The sequence below is a fragment of the Artibeus jamaicensis genome, unplaced genomic scaffold (assembly GCF_021234435.1).
Source record: "Artibeus jamaicensis isolate MK-2021 breed Jamaican fruit bat unplaced genomic scaffold, CSHL_Jam_final scaffold_612, whole genome shotgun sequence".
NCBI lineage: Eukaryota > Metazoa > Chordata > Mammalia > Chiroptera > Phyllostomidae > Artibeus > Artibeus jamaicensis.
In genome coordinates, this window is record NW_026522049.1 from 5,656,569 (window position 1) to 5,679,609 (window position 23,041).

Consider the following 23,041-nt stretch of genomic DNA (forward strand, 5'->3'; position numbering starts at 1 on the left):
AGGGGAAGGAGGTGGGGCGAGCCAACTACTTCCTGACCACCCCCCTCCCAACCTGCAGGCAAGGAACACTTTAAATTCGGATGAGGACGCCCTATCTTGACAGAAGGACTCAAGGCTTACTTAGACAGAGCCCTGCTGTGGCAGCTGTCAGTCTCTCGCAGGAAGCTGAGCACAGACCATTCTGGCCACAGGAGGCAAAGCTCTGTGAGCCAGCCCCTCTGGCGCTCAAGGACAGTGTTTCTTGGAAGTCGGCCACATTATTTATAGTGTTTGGCTAGCAACTGAAAACACAGTAAAAAACCATCTTGCTTTTTGAGGGGGAAATAATGAAGTATTTCATGCTCAAGGCCAGAGAACGTGTGTCAAAATATAGGAAAAAGATCTCTCTTTGGGACACAGTCTGCTGGTGCTGGGTGTTTGCTGCCACTGGAACAGGGTCTCCACCAGGCCACCATACTGGCTAGTCCTGGAAGGAGGGTATGGAGGGCTGACATGTCTCACCAGAGGGCTCTTTCCTGTCTGTCTTTGGCACTCCAGGCCCATCAAATCCACTATCAACTATTTACTTAAAATAATTTCCATTCTATACCAGCAAAACCTCTAAACCAAAGCCCAATCAAAACAAAACCCAAACCAACAAAAGCAATTAAAGCTATTTGTGTTACGGTTCTGTGAGGTTATTGCCTGTATCTTTGAGAATAAGCGATGTTAGGCACCTTTACTCAAATAGGCCAGATTTGTATTTGAAGTAGTAATCGTATGAAAAGGAGAACAAAGTTAAGAGAATTGGCCAACAGGCTTTAACGCCACCATGGGAATTAAATCCAGGAAGTCATGACTGGAGACAGAGCATCCCATGAACACAGGGCAACTACTTCTGTCCCTGACCTTTTCACAGGGGCTTTGTCAGGGGACGCTGAAGAAGCACCAGAAACAGCAGTTTGTTTATTCCCTCTGCTTCAGCCTCCTAGATTCTTGCTCTTTTAGCAAAGAATGTAATGCATCACTCTGCCTTTGTTGAGAATTTAAGTCTTTATATCAAGACCTCACACTGTCAACTCATTTAAAAAGAAAAATCAGTATTTTAAAAATAATACAAAAAAGTAGGGTTCCCCAAAGAGCAAGCTGCCTTTCTGTGATAAATATTTGCATCCAATGCAAATATATTTTTGAGCATCTTTCATTTGTTAAGGCCCTGTGTTTATGGCCACCAGACATCTCTCTATAACCTCCTAGCCAGTGGACCCTGAATTTGCATGCAGTGGCATTAATCAGTTTCCGATGTAATCCCCTTGGCACTCACTTAACTAAAACTCTATTTCAGTCTTTCTTTGTTCTTCATGAACCTGACATTTTTGAAGAGCTCAGAAAAACAACACTGGATAAAATTTGGATAATGGCTCTGTGGTAAAATAAGAGAGCATCCTTGAGGTGGAGGAGCGTCATGTGTCTTTACATCTGGGGACTCCAGGTGAAGAATGCATGGTAATTCTTTGTATTGTTTTTGCAACTAATTTTAAAGTCTAACAGTATTACAAAATAAAGTCTTAAAAAATATGTCAGGTTTCGGCCCCCCCAAAATAATAAATGTATTAATGCATTAAGGAGATTTTTAGGTAGCAAGAGGAGGAACACCACAGATCTGAATTCTATCTTACCTTTTCTATTTAAATGATGAGCCATTCATTCACAGGAAAACGCAAGGAAATTTTTGAAGGTAATGCTACAGGATCTTAAGGCAGGAAAATTGACAGAAAAAAGTATTTAAAGTGTATTTAATTTTTTACAAAAGTAGTATACTTACTGTCCAACCCAGGGTGGCTGATTGTCATTAATGAGATGGATTTTGTCAATGTAGAAGAAATGGCTGATGAACGGTAATTAAATCCCTGTGGTTTAGATCCGTGACATGTCTGTAAAGTAAAAAAAGGAAGAAGAGGTTCTAAGTACATGCTCTTATATTTCTAGATGAGCACAGAACTGTACACTCCGGCCCAAGCTGGGGATAAGGCAGCACACAGGCCTAAGAGCTGTGGCCAGACAGCCGTGGATCGAGGTCAGCCCTTGCTACAGCTGCTCAACTGCGGAGACGTGCTCCGCACTTCTGAGCCTTAGTTTTCTGTCCTGTAAGTTGGGGGGTAACTAAGGTACTCATCCTTTACAGTGGTTTTGTCTCCCTGACAGTACTTCACAATGTTTCAAACTTAGTAAGTGCTTAATTGACACCTGTTGAATGCATAACCAGATACAAATAATTTCATCTGTGGAAGTACAGTAATAATATTCTGATCTTAAAGAATTGGAAACAGAGATCTAAGTAAAAATGTCTCAAGACCACAAGTAAAGCAGGCCTGTATCTGGGGAAAAGCCTAAATCTCTTCCATTTCCTCTTCTAGGATTAGACTGCCTGCTTCTCTACAGGAGGGTGACTGCAATTTGATAACTTAACTCCCCAGTAAACTCACAGCGGCTTCAAGGCCTTGAAATCCAAGCAACTGCAGAAGGTCCTGCAATGGCACTCCAGAAACCGTAGCTCAGTGTTTCCCAGCCCGTATCTGCTGTTTGGAGAGCCCATTCTAATCATTAACTAACTTTAATTCTGACAAATCCCTTCCCTTCCTGGTAGCTAAAATCTGCCCCTTTGTGACTTGCACACACTGAAAGGGAAGCAATGAAAATCCGTTACTAGCATAAATGCCACTGGACAGCACTGAAGACTTCTGATTATTTAGGGCTTGTTTCCTGTGTAACCATGGAGTCTGATGCACAGTTGCTATGTTTCCAATACAACTGTGAGGTCTGAAAAATGACCTCAGGGAAAGGCAGAGGCTTTCAACAGGAAGTTGGCCACAGGCAACGTGTCCAGATCAGAGATACAAGCAGCTTAAGTCCCCACTCTGAGGTGGAACACAAGATAAACAGCTCTAGGTTAACTGAGTGCCTGGAAGGTGAGGCACAAAATCTCTTCTGGCCTTCTGTTTGATTTTTTTAAGTATATTTTATTGATTATGCTATTACAGTTGTCCCATTTTTTTCTTCCCTTTATCCCCTCTATCCTGCACACCCTCCCTCCAGCCTTCCCCCCTCCTTAGTTCCTGTCCATGGGTAAGTTCTTTGGCTTCTCCATTTCCTCAACTTTTCATTAGGCCTTCACAGGACTGTAGGTGATTCACTCATTACTAAGGGGATCCTCTGGTGCCAAACTTACATTTGGTCAAGTCATTGCTGTGTAGTAGGATGAAATAAAAGTGAAATTTCTACACGAAACCTCAGTCAGCTATTCAAAGTACAGGCTGTTCAACATTTTTGTTTCCTTGTTTAATTAGAAATGTTTGGGGGAAGGTGGAAGAAGGTATGGGGTAGTAAACGGTGACAAAAGGAAGCTCGACTTGAGGTGGTGAATACACAATACAATATACAGATAAATTAGTATAGAATTATATATCTGAAACCTTTATAATTAACCAATGTCACCCCAATAAATTCAATAAAAAATGTTTCACTATATTTCTACCTAAAACTCTAGTCACCTATTCAGAGACAGTGTTTAACTTTTTTGTTTAGTTAGAAATGTTTCATTTGACCTGGGGCTTCTCAACTCAAAAACGCCCAGAGGGACTGTCAGAAAGGGTGTTAATGCAGGGCTGAGAGGATGAGAACCCAGCAAAGGTCACTTGCTTTGGTGGACAAGGAAATCCATGACCTTCAAGAGAGGATTTCCAAGACAGCGACAGTGGTGGGCATTACAGGGTGAGAAGGGAGCGGGGAGTGCAGATGTTCTCCCAAGAATTCTGGCAGTGATGGGAAGAAGAGAATAACTCGCCCTTTCCTAGACAACATGTGGAGATGCAGAATAGGGAATTTTTTTCCGGGAAAAACCTGTGACTTGTGACATGGTTTTGGACATGGGGAAATTTAACAATGGTGTGCAGTACATGTCCAGGCTCATTTTACTACTGGGGTGGTAAAAGAAGTCCTCAGAAAAGAAGAAAACACTCAATTTAATACCCTTGGTACTTTCGTAATTTAAAAAGAATTCGCTTCAACAGAGTATTTAAATCAATGCAGATTCACCATATTCTTTAATTAGTATCAAGTGCTAAAAACTTATTTTGCCTTAGACTGAGTGGATTATGTAATGAGTAAGTAATCATAGCTGGTAGTCTCATATTAACACGAGGACATATTTAAGGAGATAAAATTAAGGTTTTCCAAATTAGCTCCATGTCCACATTTCAGCCTTACCTGCTGACCAAACATCCTATGTTCTCTCTGGCCTGATTCCAGATCCTCTTCTGAAAGGGACACCAAAGAGTCACCCCGCTCCTCGCTGCTGAAAGGGTGCCTGAGCTCCTGGGTGTTCACAGAGCTGACTTCCAGAGATGAGGATGGTTTGTTTCCAACACCATCTCCTCCTGCCAAGCCTTCTAGGCTGAAACTGAACACAGAGCATGAGAGTCAGTGCCTTCTCTTTCTGAGTCCCAGAAAGAAAGGAGGATGCAATAGCCCTTTAGTGGTGTCTCTCTTGCACGTCTACAATTTCTATCACACCCAGCAAAGGCTGTCTGCAAAGGCACAGCACAAATGAGCACCACCTGCCCGACCCCTCACAGGTCTTAGGAAAGAATGCTGCACTGAGATTTTCTCACCTAATTCAACGTGTTCAAATGTTGAATCATCTAAGGTCATTTTTTCATTTTTTTCCCCAATATATCATATGGACAGACTAAATGATCTCATTCATCTTTTATTTATGTGTTTTCCCTGACCTTTTGCCGAAATCTAATTCTGCTAATGCCAAATAACTATATGGAGTGGAGAAAATATGAGTGTAAGTAACTTTCAGAAGGCAAATGGGGAGACTCGGCCTTGCCCTCAAGGCCATTAAGTGGACCTTTATAGCTTTAGGTTCCACAACAGGTTAGTTGAGCTTTGTAGCTTCACAGCTACGCACCCGCCCAGAAAACCCAAGTGCTACCGTGAACACCACCGTCTGTGCACACCTGCCCAGACCACGGTGGCTCGCCAGGCTTCCTGAGAACTGTTAGTTGCAGACAGGCACACAGGACACCTCGAAGATCAAAAGCTGAAAAGCTACTGAATCTAAGAGTTTTAATTTTTTGTCCTGATACTGACAAAGTGGCAGGGGAATCTTAGGGTTTAGTATCCAAAATGGGATCCCTGGAATAAAGAATTTTGTGGTTTTCAGAGTAAAAATCATTTTTCTATAAGCAGGTGGCTACAGAGAGAAGTTAGCGTCTGTTCCTCTTGGGGTTGCCAGACAGAATGACTTACATCAGCTGCAACTGCAGGGGAGGTTCTTTAAAATAAGCAAGACCCCAAAATACAGCTGTGGACAACCACACCCCCAAGTTACAAACAGCTGAATTGTGTTTGAAGCTGTTTACTTATTTCTGCTCAAACTGCACAGTTAATTCCTACAAACGATTCACAAATACTAGTCTAAAAAGGCTCGTTTTTTTTTAATTTCACAAATTACTATAAATTAAAACTGTATTAAACAATGGATTTTGGTTCTTTTTTATTTCAATGAGAACAGAAATTACGACTAGCTATAAGTAACATCTCTGTAAAAGTCATTTTAATACCAGAGACAAGAAGATAAGCTAATGAAGGAGAAATTTTGTTTTCTATTGTGAATGACCTGTAAAACCTAAGAAAACTACATGTATGCTTTCCACAAAACTTAATTCTGCAAAATGTTTTAGTAATCAAATCTGGCTGCTTAGTAGAAAAAGAACGTGAAATGAAGAGTTTGTGCATTTGGCCTCAGAAGCAATTGGTGGATGTGGTAGCATAACAGAAATAAGGGCAGCTAAGGAGCTGCCTCGCTTCTGTCAAAGTTCTGCTCAGGACGGGGGAATCCCTAGGATCAGAATTAGGGCAGACTAAACAAAGGGAGGCGTGGGCTAGCCTACCACTCAGATAAGCGTGCAGAAAACACCCAGTCTACAGCCACCTGAGACACACAGGATGATGCGCCAGGGCACACCGCCAGACCGCTCGACGGCACCCCTTCAACTGGATCAGCAACGCCAACAGCAGAGGCAGTGGGATAGCGCACTCACACGCAAAGCAGGCCGCCATATGCAATCCAGCCACAGAGAAGCCAGCTCCAAGCCAAAACCCACATGCCCTATGTCAGGACTTCCCCTCCGGCGGCTGAACACAGAACAATATCATACCTTCTGTAATTAAAGTCAGCACTCAGGGCAGCAGAGTATTGCACACCAGAGGGACACCAGCTCATACTGGGGATGACATCAACGACAGAAACAGAAATGGAGGGAGAAAAGAGGAAACAGGAATGGGGTTATTGGGTTTAAAAAGAAAAGGGGCACAGTTAGAGACAGATGGACTTATATGAACATTAAAAAACCAGAAATGCAACACTGATGTACAAAAAGGCAAGAACAAATACCATGGAATCTTAAAATTGTTCTACTGATGCCTATCTACACAATGTGTTGGAAACAACTAAGTAAGCTCTTAACGGGGTAGCAAATCTGATTGGAAACCCAGTTCCTTCTACACAGCCCTGCACCGAGAACCTGCCTATACATGGCCTCTTCTGCAGGCCCCTCCTGGAGGTGTCCACCTCTGTTACTGGGGGCCACCCTTCCATGAATCCTACCCCCCTACACCTCCCACCACTTCCACACCTCCCTCACCTTCTACAGCTTAACTAAAAGGAATGGAGGGTGACACACCACACTGGTGGCAGGCTCAGTGAGTCATCAGCATTTGTCATGTGTTTCCAGGAAGGCTCTGTCCATGCCAGACAATCCATCAACCTCCATAAAAATGGTGTCCAGTCAAGAACCACATCCATCTTCAAATCCTACTCTTAAGGCTCTTATGCTTAAGATAAACCATACAACAACGGTTACATTTCCTGGCATTTTAATGATAACAAAGGGATTGAGTTTCTTTCTTTTTTTGTTAAAGAAATTCTACCACACTGAGAACTTTGTCGTTTTAGTTTTCAAACAAAAATTTAAACATCTATTTGTTCATCTACTTCTCTGACTATCTGTCTCAGCATTGATATTTATTCTCAAGCAGCAGGTACAGAAAATCTGGGGTTGGAAGGGCCAAGGAAATATAAACAGACAAAAATAACCAATTCCAAATATCAGTCACTCTGAAAAGGAAACTACATCAATAGATCAGGATTTGGCACTGGCTGGTGTGGCTCAGTGGATTGAGTGCCGGCCTGCGAACCAAAGGGTTCCATGTTCAATTTCCAGTCAGGGCACATGCCTGGGTTGCGGGCCAGGTCCCCAGTAGGGAGCGCGCGAGAGGCAACCACACTGATGTTTTTCTCCCTTTCTCCCTCCCTTCCCCTCTGCTTAAAAATAAAATAAATTTTACAAAAAAATCTTTTTAAAAAATAGGTCAGGACTTTTGACTAAGAAAAGCTACCCTTTAAAAATACACTGCTACTGTTTGGGTCTTAAAAGTTCTAAGTGACAGGCCTTTGTTTCCAGAAGGGGGACAGCGGTGAAACCAGAGCTTCCTGCTGAATCTCGGAACTGGGAGGTCCAGCAGACACCCAAAGCCCCCTATCGTGAATGCAGTAGTGCTCCCCCTTATCCGTAGTTTTGTTTTCTAAGGTTTCGGTTACCCAAAGTTTAAAAATATTAAATGGAAAATTCCAGAACTAAGTTTTAAAGTATGTGCCTGAGTGGTGGCATGACATCTCCCCCATCACACCCAGAGGTGCATCGTGCCTTTGTCCAGCTTCTCCACACTGGGCTCGCTCCCCGCCCATTAGTCTACCACTTAGGAGCTGACTTGGTTATTATTCGATTGATTGTCTAGCCATTGCAATGCTTGTGTTCGAGTGACCCTGACTTTACTTAATAATGGCTTCAAGGCCATTCACGTAAGTTCCACTGCAGTATATTGTTATCACTGTTCTATTTTATTATTGGTTATTGTTAGTCTCTTAATGTGCCTAATTTATAAGTTAAACTTTATCACAGGTTTATATATATAGGAAAAAAGACAGTGTATACAGGGTTTGGCCCTATCCATGATTTTAGGCATCCACTGGGGATCTTGGAACAGATTCCCCATGGATAACTGAGCACCTACTCGATACCTAATACATTTTTTTAGTTAACAAATAGGGGTTTCCAAGATGAAGGAAAATGGTGGGAGAATAACTGTTAAGAGCTACTCCTATGACTCTTCTAAAAGTAAATCTTCAGTATCATTTTACCATACTTTAAATTGTAAAACATTTTAAATCAGATTAAATAAGTAGTGTAAAGCTCCGAAATGAAGCAGCAGAAAGCAGAAAAACACAGCTGAGGCACGTCTCACGTCTGCAAAGGGAACCAGACCGACTTTTCAAAAGTAAGCTTTGGTATAATTTACAAGCAAGCACACATAAGACTCGCAAGTCCATTCATTAAAATGATTAACTCAGCCCTGGCAGGTGTGGCTCAGTTGGCTGGGTGTCATCCCACAAACAAAAGGTTGATGGTTCAATTCCCAGTCAGGGCACACGGCTGGGTTTCTGGGTTGTGGGGCTGGTTGGGGGTGCGCACGAAATCAATGTTTCTCTTTCTCTCTTTCTCTCTTTCTTTCTTTCTCCCTACCACTACTTTCCCCTCTCTCTAAATAAATAAAATCTTTAAAAATAAAAAATGAAATGAAATTATTAACTGTAAATCTCCAAATTGTTAATAAAAATGCATATTATACCTAAACATCCAAATTCTCATTAAAAAGCAGAATATGGTTAATCAGGAACTGAATATACACTGTCAAATTATAAGTTACATATATAATTTTGTTATATTAAAAAATCTCCTTCCGATTTAAATGTCCCTTTCCTCTCCAAAATATGTGGCAGACGGGGATGGAATTTCAAGTGGAGAGACTGAAAAGCAGCAGGAAGGCGTGAAGAGGGACCTGCTGCTTTTCCAAGAACCAGGAAGCTGCAGTCGGTCCCACAGTAGCAGAAACACTGCCCTTCCTTGCAGCAGAAAACGTCTTCCACAACTAAGAGCATTTCTGAGAGCACCCTAATGTCCCCAGTTCCTCAGCTGGGGGGGGGGGGGGCAGGTCACATTTCATGGTTCTTTGGCTTTGTTTTCAAATTTAGGAAATTCTACATTAAAAAAAAAACTATACTCCTCCACCTTTTAATACTTATTGGAATGTTTCAATTTTATTAGTTAGGACTTAATACAAGATGTAAAAGTGTGTCTCCTCTTCTTCCTACAGAATACGACTATGGTTGAAACTCCCGCTGACGTGGCTAGGACGGCTGTATCTATATGTTAACTTGGACTGCACCCAGAAGCTCCTCATCTTCCAGAGTCTTTAAGTGCAGGGTTTCCATAAGTTCATATTAAAAGAGCTTCAATAGAGAGCCAGGCACTTAACTCTGGAATTAAAGGAAGCAGCCACTTAAAGGACACAGTGGAAAAGATCACCACTTGCCTGCTTCTCAACAAACACCTTCAGCTGATGTTAAAAATACCCCTTTATAAATGTCTCCTCCTAGGAGAGGCTAACCAAAATCTAACAGTCATTTCTGGATTGGTAAATGTTTTTCCAGGCAATGGCAGAAAAGGCCACTAAAGCCTTCTGCACAATAAAACAGAACTCGGCCTTTGAAAAATTTAGAGCAAATCGGTGCTTTTTGAGTAGAAATGACTTTTCAGCTTATGACTAATTTTCAGCTTCAAAATGTTACCTAACAAAAAACAGTCAAGGAATCCAACAGTGAGAGGGCCTGAGAGGCCAGCGGGTGTGTCTTGCTGTGATGAGGAGCGACCGCATTGCCCAGGGAAAGGGGACAGTGGGTGGCCCAGGGACACAGACTTCCATAGAATCACTGAAGAATGCGTCGAAAATATTTTAAGGCCTGCGTGTGCAAGGCGCACACGTATTTCTGCTTCTTCTCGACCCAAGTTTTTTTTTGGGGGGGTGGGGGTGGGGGAGAAAAAGTCCTCCCTACAGTATTATAGAGGCACATGTAAACATTTCCTCAAATTCTTCTGGAGAAAGTTGGGGAGACCCTGTTATCAAAACCTCAAATTCCAGAAACCATTTCCTAGGGAATGGACAATCAACAATTAAGCACCTATATTCTATTTGCTCGAAGCAGATGTAACATTCTTTCAGAACAGCTGTTTAATCATGGAATAAGCAGAGTAATGAGATGCTTGTTAGTATATGCTCAGAGGCAACATGGTTAGTCCAACAAGTTAGTGAACTCTGTACCTTCTCCTATGAATGGGAGGCCTCCTGACAACATCCCCCAGAATGCGCATTGAACTGAAAATGAATGGTGGGAGAGGTCAGTGTCGCGGTGAAACATGATGAACATGAACGCATGACACATGCAGACACCACACTAGGAAGAGACACAACCCCTGGAAGAGAAGTCATACAATCACTCAGAGGACAAGGGACTGGGTTCACTGAATTATCAAAGTACACGGATAAGGAGAAAGGCAGACCATTCGAAACTTTCCAAGAGTTTTCTTAGCACTTGAAGTTGCAGCTTACACCCTACGCAAGTAATGCTATAAGAGTTAGTCAAACCAGTTAAAGTGGTAGCTGACTCTCCTCCCATTATCTGCAGAGGCATTGTGGCAGTGGTGCGGGGTAATCCCAATGCTACGCTCCAACAGGGGGATCCATGACAGTAGTGAATGGAAAATATAAACAACTTAGATGACAGGGTTCTGGTCTTAGTGCAGTCAAAACAGCACTATATAATAAGTCTTGGGCAAACCATTTAATCTGAGCTTCAACATCCTCATCTGAGCAAAATGATCCATAAAATCCCATCTAGCTCTGAAATCAAAGTCATGGCAAAGGGACCCATGGTGAGTTAAAAAGAAAACTGGTTCACATATAAAATAAACCTGTGTTTCTTGACACTGTTATCACCTAAGGGAAGAATGTCCCGCTGTAAGGACCATTCCCTCCATCCTTTTTTCCCCTATTGGTGTGAATGCTTTAAAGACCAAAAAAAAAGCATGAATAAAGCTGAAAATAAAAAGCTTTTAGACATTACTTCTTTATATAATGAGGTGGTCAAATGTAAACAAAAACTTCCCAGCAGATAAAGCAAGCCCTGCTTTTTAAGGTAAGCATTCTGAATTCCACCCAAGAACGAGTAATCAACATGGAATCACAGAAAGAGCACTTGACCTGCTGACCAGAAAGCAGGGTCCTACTGACCTCGGGAAAGTGTGACAAACTATGTGCCCCAGTCCCACCTGCAAAAATGGGGTGAAACAACATGCATGAGGTAACAAGGGATAACGTTCCTTGTTATTAAAGGCGTCCAAGAAGAACAGCCACTAGGAAAGGGAAAGGCATTCCTGTGAGCTCCATGAAAGCAGGAATTCGGTCTCGTGCCCTTCTGTGTATCCAGAACAGAGGAATGCCCGGCATGCGGAGCAGGCACAGTATATGCTGGCTGAGTAAAAGAATGAGTAATATCATCAGATTACATATACGTATAGTTATAGGATCAGAGCCAAAATATTGTAAAGAGGTCAAAAAAAATTTTTATGAGGCAATAATTACTACAGTGATACGATTCATGTGAAGTGTTTGAAAATGAGTGTCCGCCTCCCCCTCACTAGCTGCTTTCCCCATTTAAGAGAGACTCTGGGGTAAGCACACCTCTGCACACCCAGCAGGCACCATGGCATGCGCTCTTCAGAGCTAAAACCATGTGCTTAAATTCACCCAGGCAGCCAATGTTGAGATTCCAAATCCCACCTATCTCCCACAGACTGCTTCCAAACTGAAGGTCAGGAGGTCTATGGCTGGGTCACACTCAGGAAGTCCCCAAAGACTGGACGACACATGGAAAAGCACAATAACCTAATGATATTCAGTGATACTGATAATCTGTTGAGGACATACTCATAATCTTGGCTTTGTCAAAACTTTCTGCATTAGAAACATATGGCAATTCCCATGAAGCACTTTTAAAACTTAAATGTGTTCAAACCATACGCTTTCGTGTTTATTTTTAATTTAAAACTGACAAATTATTCTCTCCAATATTTTGTAATCTATAAATTTCATTAACAAACCTAGCCTGAATACACATTACCACTTATTAAATACCTGCTATCTGACAGACATATTTTACTTGTAATATTTATTACAAATACTCAGAATGGCAGGTGTTTTACAGATGAGAAAATTAAAGCTCAGTCGGGTCAAGTAATCTGCCCAAGGATATCTATGAAGGCAGGTCTAGAGCTGGAGTCTGAACAGTGGCCTTCCTGATTCCAAGGGCTATGGTGTTCTTCTACACCACAATGCCTCCTCAAATCTGCCACCAACAACAGTCCCAAACCAGACGCTTCTCAAGAACAAGCAGACACAGGGGTAAACACGCAGCCTGGCGTCTCACCTTCGGTGGTTCATTTCACCATCGCTGGCTGCGTTCTTGCCGGGCCCCCAGCTGTGCCTCCGGAAAGGGGACAGAGAGCGCATGGAGCTCCTCAGCACAGAGCAGTTGGCGGGCACCTCGGTGATGCTGTCCATCTCCTCCTCCTCCATCTCACCTGAGCCAGTGGGTTCACTCTCACTCTCTCGGCCCTCGACCCCCACCCCAGGGCCGGAGAAGCCATCGAGAGACTGCTGGTCCCTGGCCCTGTTCACACTCGATATCTGGGGGAGGGACACATCACTGCCGTGAGACGAATGTCGGTCCAGGGACGCTGTGTCATCAGTGGAAGAACTGGATCCGGTGATGTCGCAGACCGACTGCTCCTCCTCGGGCTGTCGTGGGGAGAAAGCACAGCTGGTTGGAAAGCAGGACCAGGCAGAGCACCCCCGTTATGCCTGACCGAGCCGACAGCCGGGAGTACATTAATGTTCCTTTTCTTACGAAGGGAAAAATACCCAGTTCAGGACAGCGCCTCCAGTCAGTACCAGGAACTCTAACGAAGGGCCCTCTGCTTCAACACTAGAAGTGTGTGTGTCTCTACACACCTGACTCTGGATATACAACCCAAGAGAGACACCTGCCCTCCCATGCTCAGAGCATTACTCACGGTAGCCGAGCTACAAGAACATCCTCAATATCCATCTACAGATGACTAGATAAAGAAAATATTAGTCAGCCTTCAAAAAAGAAGAAAATTCTGCCCCTGGCAGTAACCTGGATGGCCCTGGAGGGCATCGTGCCAAGTGAAAGAAGCTAGACACAGAAAGACAAATGCACATGATCCTCCCTATATGTGGAATCTAAAAACGTCAAACTCATAGCAACAGTGGGCAGAATGGTGGCTGGAGGGCGGGGGAAGCGGGGAGATGTCAGTCAAAGGGAAGAGACTTTCAGTTCTGAGATGAGTAAGTTCTGGAGACATAACGCACAGCACAGTGGCTCTGGTTACTGATAACGCCACAGACCGGGAATGTCCTGACAGTGCATCTCAGGTACTCTCACTATACAGGGCAAAAGGGTGACCACGGCCTTTCTTCTACCTCTGGGGAAAGAGGCAGCACCTACTAGTATTTTCTATGGGCTTCACTTAGCCTTTTGGAAAACAGGGTGGCCCAGGACATGTATTTTATGATCATACTTTCTTACTGACCAGAGAATCTCAGGCTCTCTTTTCGCTTTAAAAAAAAAAAATCTCAATTTTATCACTGCAATCTCAGAAACCAGCCAATATCCATAGGAATAAACATGAAGCTCATTAACACTCAGCAGAAAGTCATAGAGTTTACCAGGACAGAGGACGAATGAAAATATCAGGTTAAGGCACACAGTTCAGGACCTGCAGGCTGTTTTACAGGGACACTGGGGAGCCAGTCCCACCGACGGCAGCAGGAGGTGACCCAACGCACCACCCACGCTGCAGTGGCTTTCCCACAGACTGTATTTCAGAGAAGGGATGAGAGGGCTGGAGCCTGAAACTCGGGGACAGGCTGATGTGGCAGAGCGCACATGTGGATGACCAGTGAGCAAGACTTCTGAGGAAGGTGCTGATGGTCCGCCTGCCACTTCTACATAAATCACTGGCTACTAAAGCCGGTGTGGGGAGACTGAAGGCGAAACCACAGCGAATGAACAGGTTTCCTCTATTTCCTCAGGAGTGTCATGGGGACAGGAACACCCACCTTACAAGGTTGCCATGATCATATATGAGATCACACATGTAGAAAACTCAGGTCAGTGCCCAGTATATAGTAAGTGCTCTGGAAATAAGTATCAGTCCGTCTCTCTCTTATTCCCTTTTGTACATAAACCCTTGGTTTTGATAATGCCAGAGAAAACATTTATTGCAAAAGCTCTACTGGCCACCAACTTTGAGAGAGAAGAACCCTCCAGGTCTCCCTCCGAGAGACCAGCAGACATTCTGATGAGGGCACAACAAGGTGGAAGGGCACCACTGTTTCCGCTTTTCCTGAAGCAGGCTGCTGTGACGCGTAGGTAAGACTTAATCTGGGGAGTAAAAAAATTGTACTAGTCATCCCAAGGAAAAAAATTTGCTAACTGGCCACCGATCTGAACAATCTTGTGAATGCTCTCGGCAGTCTGAACAAGCAGGTAAAGGAGAGCAAATTCTGACTCTGCAGAGCTGGGAAACTCATTCCGTCTGGTGGGCAGACACAGCTGTCACCCTGCAAAGAGACCACCCCGAGACAAGGCACCATGCACGCACCAGGGGGTAGCCAGCACTTCTTAAGGAAGACTTCTCCATTTTTCAAAAGCTTTTTACTATGAAAATTTTCAAACATACAGAAATGTTTACCAAAACATTACGGAGGTATCCATGACACCGATGACTCAAACTTAAAGCAGGCACTCACAGATAATATCTAACCTATTTATCTCAGACAAAACTGATTTACTTTCAGAGCTGAACCTCTGCAGAATGGTATTCCCCTAGGGGTGGTGGGGGTGCAGGAAGATTTCAGAAGTCTTCACAAATGAAAACCTCAAAATCACAGTGGTAATTACCCAAGTTCTGTTACTTAAAAAAAAAAAAAAATCCGACTGCTTTCCCTCTTCCTAATAACTTCAGAGAAGGACACACCTTTCCGGCGTGTGGATTTTTTACTTTATGGAATCCCTTGAGTCAACAGGTCCACAGTCCTGATGTGTGACGGTGACCAGAATCCTGATGCCGTAATCTCTCCAGGGGCCTCCAGAAGATAATGAGCACAAGGAAGAGGAACAAGGTGGAGAAGGGCTGGGGAAGGCCAAATGGACACACGAGAGCCGCCAAGACGAAAAAGTGTTTGAAGGTACATTCACAGAGACTTAAACACGTTCTGGACCAGAACCTTAAGCCTCCACCTTCTATCATGACTTTGCAACACAGCATCATCACATGATCCTCGGAAAATGGCATCATCCACTGAACACAGCTGCTCCCCAGCTGCCACAAGGCATCTGCCCCTGCCCCCTCCTACTAAGACGCCCACCTGTGGCGAAGACCTGAGTATTACTCTGACCCTGTGGTGGGAAAGCCTTCTAGTTTCCTTAGGAAACAAAGCAGAATTCCCTGCAACTGGGTGCAAACATGAGCACACCATCCCCATGTCCTGGCCTCTTCCTGGGCCTCAAATTATACGAAACACACGAGGTGATTCATGTGGAAGTATTTGGCCTTTCACTGGCAAGAAAGCTTGGGTTCCCTAGCAGAGATCTAGAATGTTCCAATTAAGCAGCGTGACATCACCAAGCTCAACAGTGAGCTTCAGGCCTAAACACATTAATCAGAAATGACTCTGTGGTTAGTTTATACACATGACATCATCCAGTCTCAGCCATGATCCTTCCTGCCCACTGAAAAGCACTCATTGTCATCTGATTTAATTCACTTCCACTTCTTTAGTCTTCAAACTGAGCAGCAAAACTTGCAAGTAACCAGCCATGATTCTGCAAAAAATAAAGGCTAATGCCTGTTTCTAAGCCCCCTGGAAACCTGGAGCATCCTGCTCTGAAGGGGAGCTTTTACGCTTCCCTCAGATCAGCTAAGGGCCAGAGAGAAGCCCTGTAAGGTGGGAAGGATGACGACTCCTGGCAGGAGTGGCAGACGTAAGTACCTTGGAGAAGACGATGTTGTCCACCTCTTCAGTGGGCGAGTGGAAGAGGTCAGAATCACTCCCAGATTCTCTTTGAAGTGCGCCTTGTTTGGGGGCGCACTCCCTGCCCAGCTCAACATCCAGGAAGTTCTCACACTCTGAAAGAAAAAATTTTTTTATTCATTAAAAAAAAAAAAATCAGTTTCTTTTCATTCCAGCCATCAGCCTTTTAAATCTACTAACGGACCTTCCTCCCACACCCTTTCTATGCTAAGAAGCTGTAAAGGACACAATCAAATGAGCAGCTTTCGACTCTGGAAACTCCGATTATAAGTCGATACCATTACGACACAACAACCAGGAGTCTGTCATCATGTAAATGACAGGCACAAAAAGACAGACTGATTTAGAACCACAGATCTAGCTACAATTAGGTACTCAAGTGGAAATCTTTCCCTCCTGGTAGTTAACAGGTTTTTATTTCTTTGGGTATCAAAATTTGGAAACTATGTGACAGGGTTTGTGGCCAATTTGTTTTGAGTTGTTTCTGGAAACTTGTTACTTTATCAAAATACTGAGATAAAACAGGGGAAGCATATCTAATAAACAGATCAGTGTATTAAACTATGGGTCTGAATGAGGAAGAACAGAAATGTAATTACTTGATTTCTTGTACTGAAAGAGATCTGACAGTGGGGAATAATTGGCTGAAGAAGAAAATGTGTCATCCAGCTTCTGTTTTCAGTTCAGTAACTAGGACAGGGACTGGAGTGCCAGACAGAGGGGCTCCAACAGAAATGCTACACTGGTGCACCCGAGAACTCTAAAGACTTACTATATTAAAATCAGCAAGGTATTTAACCCATTCTCGCCTATGACCTTTGTAAACGAACGGACATGTGGACCTGCCAGCACCAGAGCCACGATCGCTTGTACAGGATGAAACCAAAAACCCAAAGAAAGTCAGAAGTGGGCAGATAGCAACCTCCTTCAAGAAGTTTTGAAAAGCAAAACATCATCTAGTTGGCGTTTTTATGTGTGCTTTGGACAGACACATACATGTGTGTTCATCGAAACTGTCGGTGATGCTGTGAGGGGGCGCAGGGGAGATCACCCGGCCACCCAGCGGGCCATGTGAGGTGATGGCAAACAACCAACACTCATCCTTTTAGGCTCCGTCCACAGACCCAAATCCAACATGAGGGAAGGTCTGCCACCGTGTGATGGCTGCACTATACCCACAGAACTGGGCTCGTTCCTAACCAACGCTTAAATTACAACACAAACAGAAGTGCACGCGTGGGGGAATGAGGTCACAGCAGTGCAAACACGAAACCCGTTCACCCGCTGCTAGAGGAGCGGGAAGAAAACGTGCCTGAGGACGCTGCTGCGGCTCCTCAGGCAGAACAGATCCCGCAGATCGGAAGGCGCAGGGCCTCACTGTGACCCTGCCGCTGGGCAAGGGGTTGGGCCTCGTAAAGTCACGAGTGTCGCTGTACCAGAGGGTCTGAAGCAAAGGCTCAAAAACTGTGGCAAGAGGTTTCCTTCTGTGGAGAAGGGAAGTGCGGATTGGACTAGACTGCCCCCAGTGTCTCTCTTAATTCTTGGAGGGCATGTGAGGACAATAAGTATATGCACACACGCACACGCTAAGGAGAAGAGGAAGCTGTTCTTACTTAATTAAGTAACAGTTGATCATTAGTAAATTATTTGCTCTGGATCTTAAAGGAAGGATCAACAAGGCACCATATTGGGAGAGGTCATGAATCGCCTGGCAACAAAATTACCGTTTCTATTAGTTAGGCATTTGACTATGTATCAGGAATGTCCAAGAAAAGAGGGGTTTAGTGGGGGGTGTGGGGCGGTATTACAATCTTGTAGTGGAAATGAACATAGTAAGAGGTAATTTTAACACAGAAATACACAGGGGATGCCAAGGGAGGTAAAGCTGGGCCCACAGATTGATCTGAAAATGTTTTGGATAAAGAAAAAAATGATATTAGTTCATTCTAATCTTGGTGTCCAGAGTGTGTCTGAGTGTGCTGTTTCTGTGGGAACAGCCCTGGCTTTTCCGACTGGAAATCGTGGGCATTCAGAGTGTCTTCCCCCACACACATTTCAGAGTACGCACTACCTCAGGTGGGGCTGGTGCATGTGAGCTTTCTACTTCTTCCGCACTCGGAAAAACCAAAAACTCCACTCTGTGGCTGAGGGGAAAATAGGGGGCTGGCCAAGGAAAGAAAAGGCTGTCGCAGCAACTGTGCCGAGCCCCGGCAGGCCAGCTGGCAGGCCGACAGACCACATCCAGATTCCGACGGGAAAACACACCAGCTGAAGACATTCGAATGGAAAATTCACGGGGCAGATCCAGACTCACCCTCATAGGAACACCTCACCCAGAAAAGAAGTCCAAGGACCACAGGGTCCACCAACCGAGTGCGGGATAAGGGGCTGCTGCGTGATAGGAAGGTCTTTGTTGAGACGGGGAGGAAGAGATCATGGAAACAAGGAGAAAGGGAAAGTGAGGGGCTTTAAACCATTTTGAACCCCCACAAATGGGGTTGGGGGAGGGCAAAGACAAAGCTAGCCTATACACCAGCTCGCATGTGTTGGTAAGTTTTAAAAATAAATAAAATCTTTCCTTTCTTTCCGATGAATAAAAGAGAACAACAGCACATGAAGGTACAGTGAAGGCTGGGCACTGGCCTCAGACTTAAGACTGCCGTGACTTAACTCTGTCATGACTTATTAGCAGAAACATCCCAGGGAAGAAGTAATGTTTACCCCTCAAAGTCTCCAACCCATGTCCATACCTGTGAAATGAGGGGACGAGCACCTCCCTAAAATAGTCACAGTGACAGTCAGAAAGAATCTGCACAGACAGCACCAGAACCCTGCCCCTCAGCACAGAGCAGGCGTGTGATAAGCACGCCTAACGATATTAAGGCTTCATTAACCCCTGCCATGCGCTTCCACCAGTCACCAGTCAGGACGTTACCTTGAGGTGTGCCAGGCCTGTTTTATGACCCATAAGTAAGTGCCAGGAACTTTTGTGACCTGAGCCATTAGTTTTTTAACAGCTAGCAAAACGTGTACTTTTAAAGATGCTATCTAGTCATTTAGGTATAAAATTACATGTGCGCAAACAGACTGTAGTTGGGGAAGGGCAGGAACATACCGGCACCACTCTCTGGCTTTGCTGAACCCTGCTAATCATAATGTAATCTTGTACTTATCTATCCAGAACTTAAAAATATACAAAGTAGTTTTAAAAGACATTTTTTCATGGGGCCTAACACTATTGCTGTTCTAAGCTGTGTTCCAGAAGTAAAAGAAGGAAACCTGTCTAGAATTCACAAAAAACAATGCCTGAAATAAAAAACCTCCCGTCTGAAGTTCAGAAGCATAACCCAGATATTGGGTTTTGTTAAATGGAAGGAAGGTCAGAAAGAATCGCTCTAAAACTGCCAAAGGGGTTATGTTTGGGGTTGGGGTATGGAGGGGGTCAACACAGTTCAAGGTTATGCCCTGGGGAAAGGCTCAGAGGCTCAAAAATTCACTTATTTCATGAGTAAATTAAACGGCACCAAGTGGAGAAACATCCTGTGAGCATTTAAATGGTGAAGCAACCCCACTCAACCTCACAGAGCAGAGAGTGCCACTGCCTGGGAGGTTAGGAGTAACCAGACTTTTAGAAAAAGCCCCAGCTTAAGGAATAAAATAAGTATTTTAAAGTAAAAGATTGCAGGGGGCTGCATGAGGGGAGTGTCAGCCAAATCTGGGGGCAGGTATGGAGAGTTTAGGGTCTCGTAATATGTGGAGATCCTAAACAAAACTACCGCATGTTCATGACCTTTAACCACGTCCTCCACGTGTGCCAGAAGCAGAGAGAAATTTGTTTCTGGCACTTCCGACAGAGTAAACTCAGAGAGCTGAGAATCAGTAAGAAACCAATCTGGAGCGAGAGGCCCTGAAGTTTGTCTTTCAATTTCATGCTACTGCAGCAGAGTCACAGCTAAACTACTTCCAGAAAGACCAGTGAAGGAGGACTCAGTAATCAATTCTAAAGCAGATAAATTTGGGAAGGTGAACAGAAGGTGTTTTTGTTGGGGGGGGGGGTGGACGTAAGAGCCCAGAATTCGGACAGATGGTGTTCCCACGGCAGCTGCAGGGACAGGCAGTGGGACTCACAGTTACTCACCGAGGCATGCAGGCGACACCCACCAGTGAGAAAAGCTTTGGAGATCAGAGACAGCAGAGCACAAAGACACGAGGGACCACGGCTTTGTCACAGTGAATTAGTGACTAAACCTCGTAGACAGCTGGGACACCTAACTCACCACTAGCCACGTGCTGTGTTACTACCAGGTAAGGTCTGAAGAGCATTTAACCTCATCTGTTGTTACTAAGACCTCGTGGGCACTTAGGGAAAGACTCAACTCCTGACCATCCTCCCAAAGCTTGTGGTTCTTAATGGCTTGACTGCACAGGGAGGAACCAAAAGAGCCTTTAAAGAGCTTGACATCAGGGCCACACCCCCAGCCCAATTACATCAGGATCTCTGGGGGCAGGACCCAGGCATCAGTGTATCTTAACACTCCCAAGACACGTTTCTTAAAAAACTTTCATTCTGGAATGTAAAGCTCTTTTTAATTATATTTGATATAAAATATTATGTTAGTTTCAACGTACAGTGATTTGATATTTATAGACCTTGCGAAAGAACCACCACGAGAAGCCCAGTAACCAGAGTTACTGCGATAGTAGTGACCGTATTCCCTGTGCTGTGCACAGCATCCCCATGACTGACTTATGTCACAGCTCTGAGTTTGTACCTCTGAATTCCCCTTCACCTTTTGGTCCTTCCCCCCCACTGCCCAACTCTGCTGAGATACTTTCAACATGCAGCCAAAATGAAGAGCCACAGATTAGTCCTTAAAAGTATGTATTTATAGTTTTACCAGATGAAGACAATGTTATCGTATGTACATGCACAGACGCCTTCACAGATGAATTAATAGATCACAAAGTCCCATGTGAGGAATTCCTGCTAATCTAGGTAATTACATGTGCTCACTGTCGTCCACCGTGAGACAGAGCACCTACAAACCCGAACCACACACACCCTCCCTCTGCTTTACTTACCGCATGTCACGCTGAGAAGGACAGACCCCCACACCCGCCAGTCCTGCTATGACAGTGGGGCTTCGGCTCTAGAACAGAGATGTCCTGGGCACAGGTGTTTGGGCGAACTGGACGTGGGCACACCCCGCTTACCTGGGCTCTGCGTGGGAGCCAAGAGAGACGGCGCATCCGCACAGGGCTCTACTGTGCACCAGCTTTCTCGGTTTATCTGAGGACAGAGAGAAACAGACGGTGTCAGACAGAGAAGTAACGTGGGATGACCTTCCAGCCGCTGCAAGTGTATCTACTATACCATCAGTCCATTTTTTTCTTTAAAGTTTTACTGAAAAGTGGGTAAAATTATTTTAAGAAAAAAAATACCTTTTTGCAATTAAATGAAGGTAACTGACAATGCTTTTAGGAGACTCGATAAAAGATAGGAATATAAAAGGAATTTTTATTGCATTTAATATAATTTTTTAAATTATCACTAGAGGTTTTTGATAACCTCTCAGTAATTGATAGAACAAATAAGACACAAAATCAGAAATAATATAGAAAACTTGAAAAACACTGTCAGCCAATTTGACGCAACAAACACATACAGAACATTCTACCCCAAAACAGCAGAATAAACCTTCTTTTCAAAAACACATGAAACACAGACCATATTCTATGGCATAAAATTCGTCTCAGGTTTGAGGATTAAAAGCATACAAAGCATGATCTTTAGTTTAAACAGTACTAAATTTAGAAATCAAAATTAAAAAGATATCTTAAAAAAAGGCCAAATATTTAAAAGTTTTTTAAAAACTTCCAAAAATTCCATGATCAAAGAAGAAATCTTAAGGAAACATCGGATATTAGTTAAATATTAGAAAAATATTTTGAACTGAATAAAAATAAAACACCTATAAAATTTGAGATACGGCTAAAACAGTGCTTAGAGCAAAATTTATAATATTAAATGCATATATTAGGAAAAAAACACTCAAATCGATAATATCAATTACCACGTTAAAAAACTAGAGCCCTGACCAGTGTGGCTCAGTTGGATGGGCGTCCTCCCGAAAAGCAAAAGGTCACTGGTTCAATCCCCGGTCAGGACACATGCCTGGGTTTGTGGGTTTGACCACCAGTCAGGGCATGTACAAGAGGTAGCCAACTGATGTTTCTCTCCCTCTCTTTCTCACTCCCTTCCCCTCTCTCTAAAACTAAATAAAATCTTTAAAAAAAAGGAACTAGAAAAAGGTGAGTAACCAGAGGCAAACAGGATTTAAGAAGAATACAAACAGCAGAAATCTATGCAATGGAAAACAGAGAAACAATGAAATCAAAATGTGGTTTCCTTCAAAAGATCAATGATATCAGTAAAACTCCAGCTAGACTGACCAAGAAGAAAAGTTATAAATTATCAGTATCAGAAATTAAAGGGGGGCATTATTATAGATCCCATAGACACTGAAGAGATAACACAGGAATATCATGAACAACTTTACTGCCTATCATTCTAACCCAAACTAGAGACCTTTTCCTTAGATGTTTCTGGAGCCGGGGTGGGTGGGGGGTGTGTAGGGAGGTAGTGCTCTCAGGTTACTCTCTCTTCTCCCAAAAAAATGACCCCTAAGACTGAGGCGTTTACATTAATAAAGAAGAGGGTTCTTTGTACTATCAACATGCTCCTTAGCCAGCTCTGAGACCAGGCTTGGCAAAAGATTCTCATCACCAAATTAGGATTAAGAGACAAAAGAGGAAGAGACAAGTGTCGATACTGCTAATAACTTGAGTTTTAAGAGGAAAATGGGGATGATAATTACAAGCCCCTCTACCCCGATTTCCCGGACAGAGTCTGTAT

The 23,041-nt window shown here is 43.8% G+C and overlaps 1 protein-coding gene across 10 annotated transcripts in view; it reads right to left on the minus strand.

Annotated features, from left to right (window-relative positions):
* The window catches only part of AKAP13 (A-kinase anchoring protein 13), a 227,054-nt gene that overhangs the window by 53,246 nt on the left and 150,767 nt on the right, over positions 1 to 23,041 (minus strand). For 7 of the 10 annotated variants that reach the window (XM_053658874.1, XM_053658871.1, XM_053658869.1 and 4 more), the window contains 7 exons: positions 21,340 to 21,415; positions 16,084 to 16,220; positions 12,431 to 12,801; positions 10,267 to 10,320; positions 6,207 to 6,272; positions 4,246 to 4,438; positions 1,805 to 1,913 (listed from right to left, as the gene is read on the minus strand). In XM_053658874.1, the coding sequence (XP_053514849.1) occupies positions 1,805 to 1,913; positions 4,246 to 4,438; positions 6,207 to 6,272; positions 10,267 to 10,320; positions 12,431 to 12,801; positions 16,084 to 16,220; positions 21,340 to 21,415 (1,006 nt within the window). The remainder of the gene's footprint in view (positions 1 to 1,804; positions 1,914 to 4,245; positions 4,439 to 6,206; positions 6,273 to 10,266; positions 10,321 to 12,430; positions 12,802 to 16,083; positions 16,221 to 21,339; positions 21,416 to 23,041) is intronic. The other 3 variants (XM_053658873.1, XM_053658878.1, XM_053658872.1) reach the window with 2 other exon arrangements.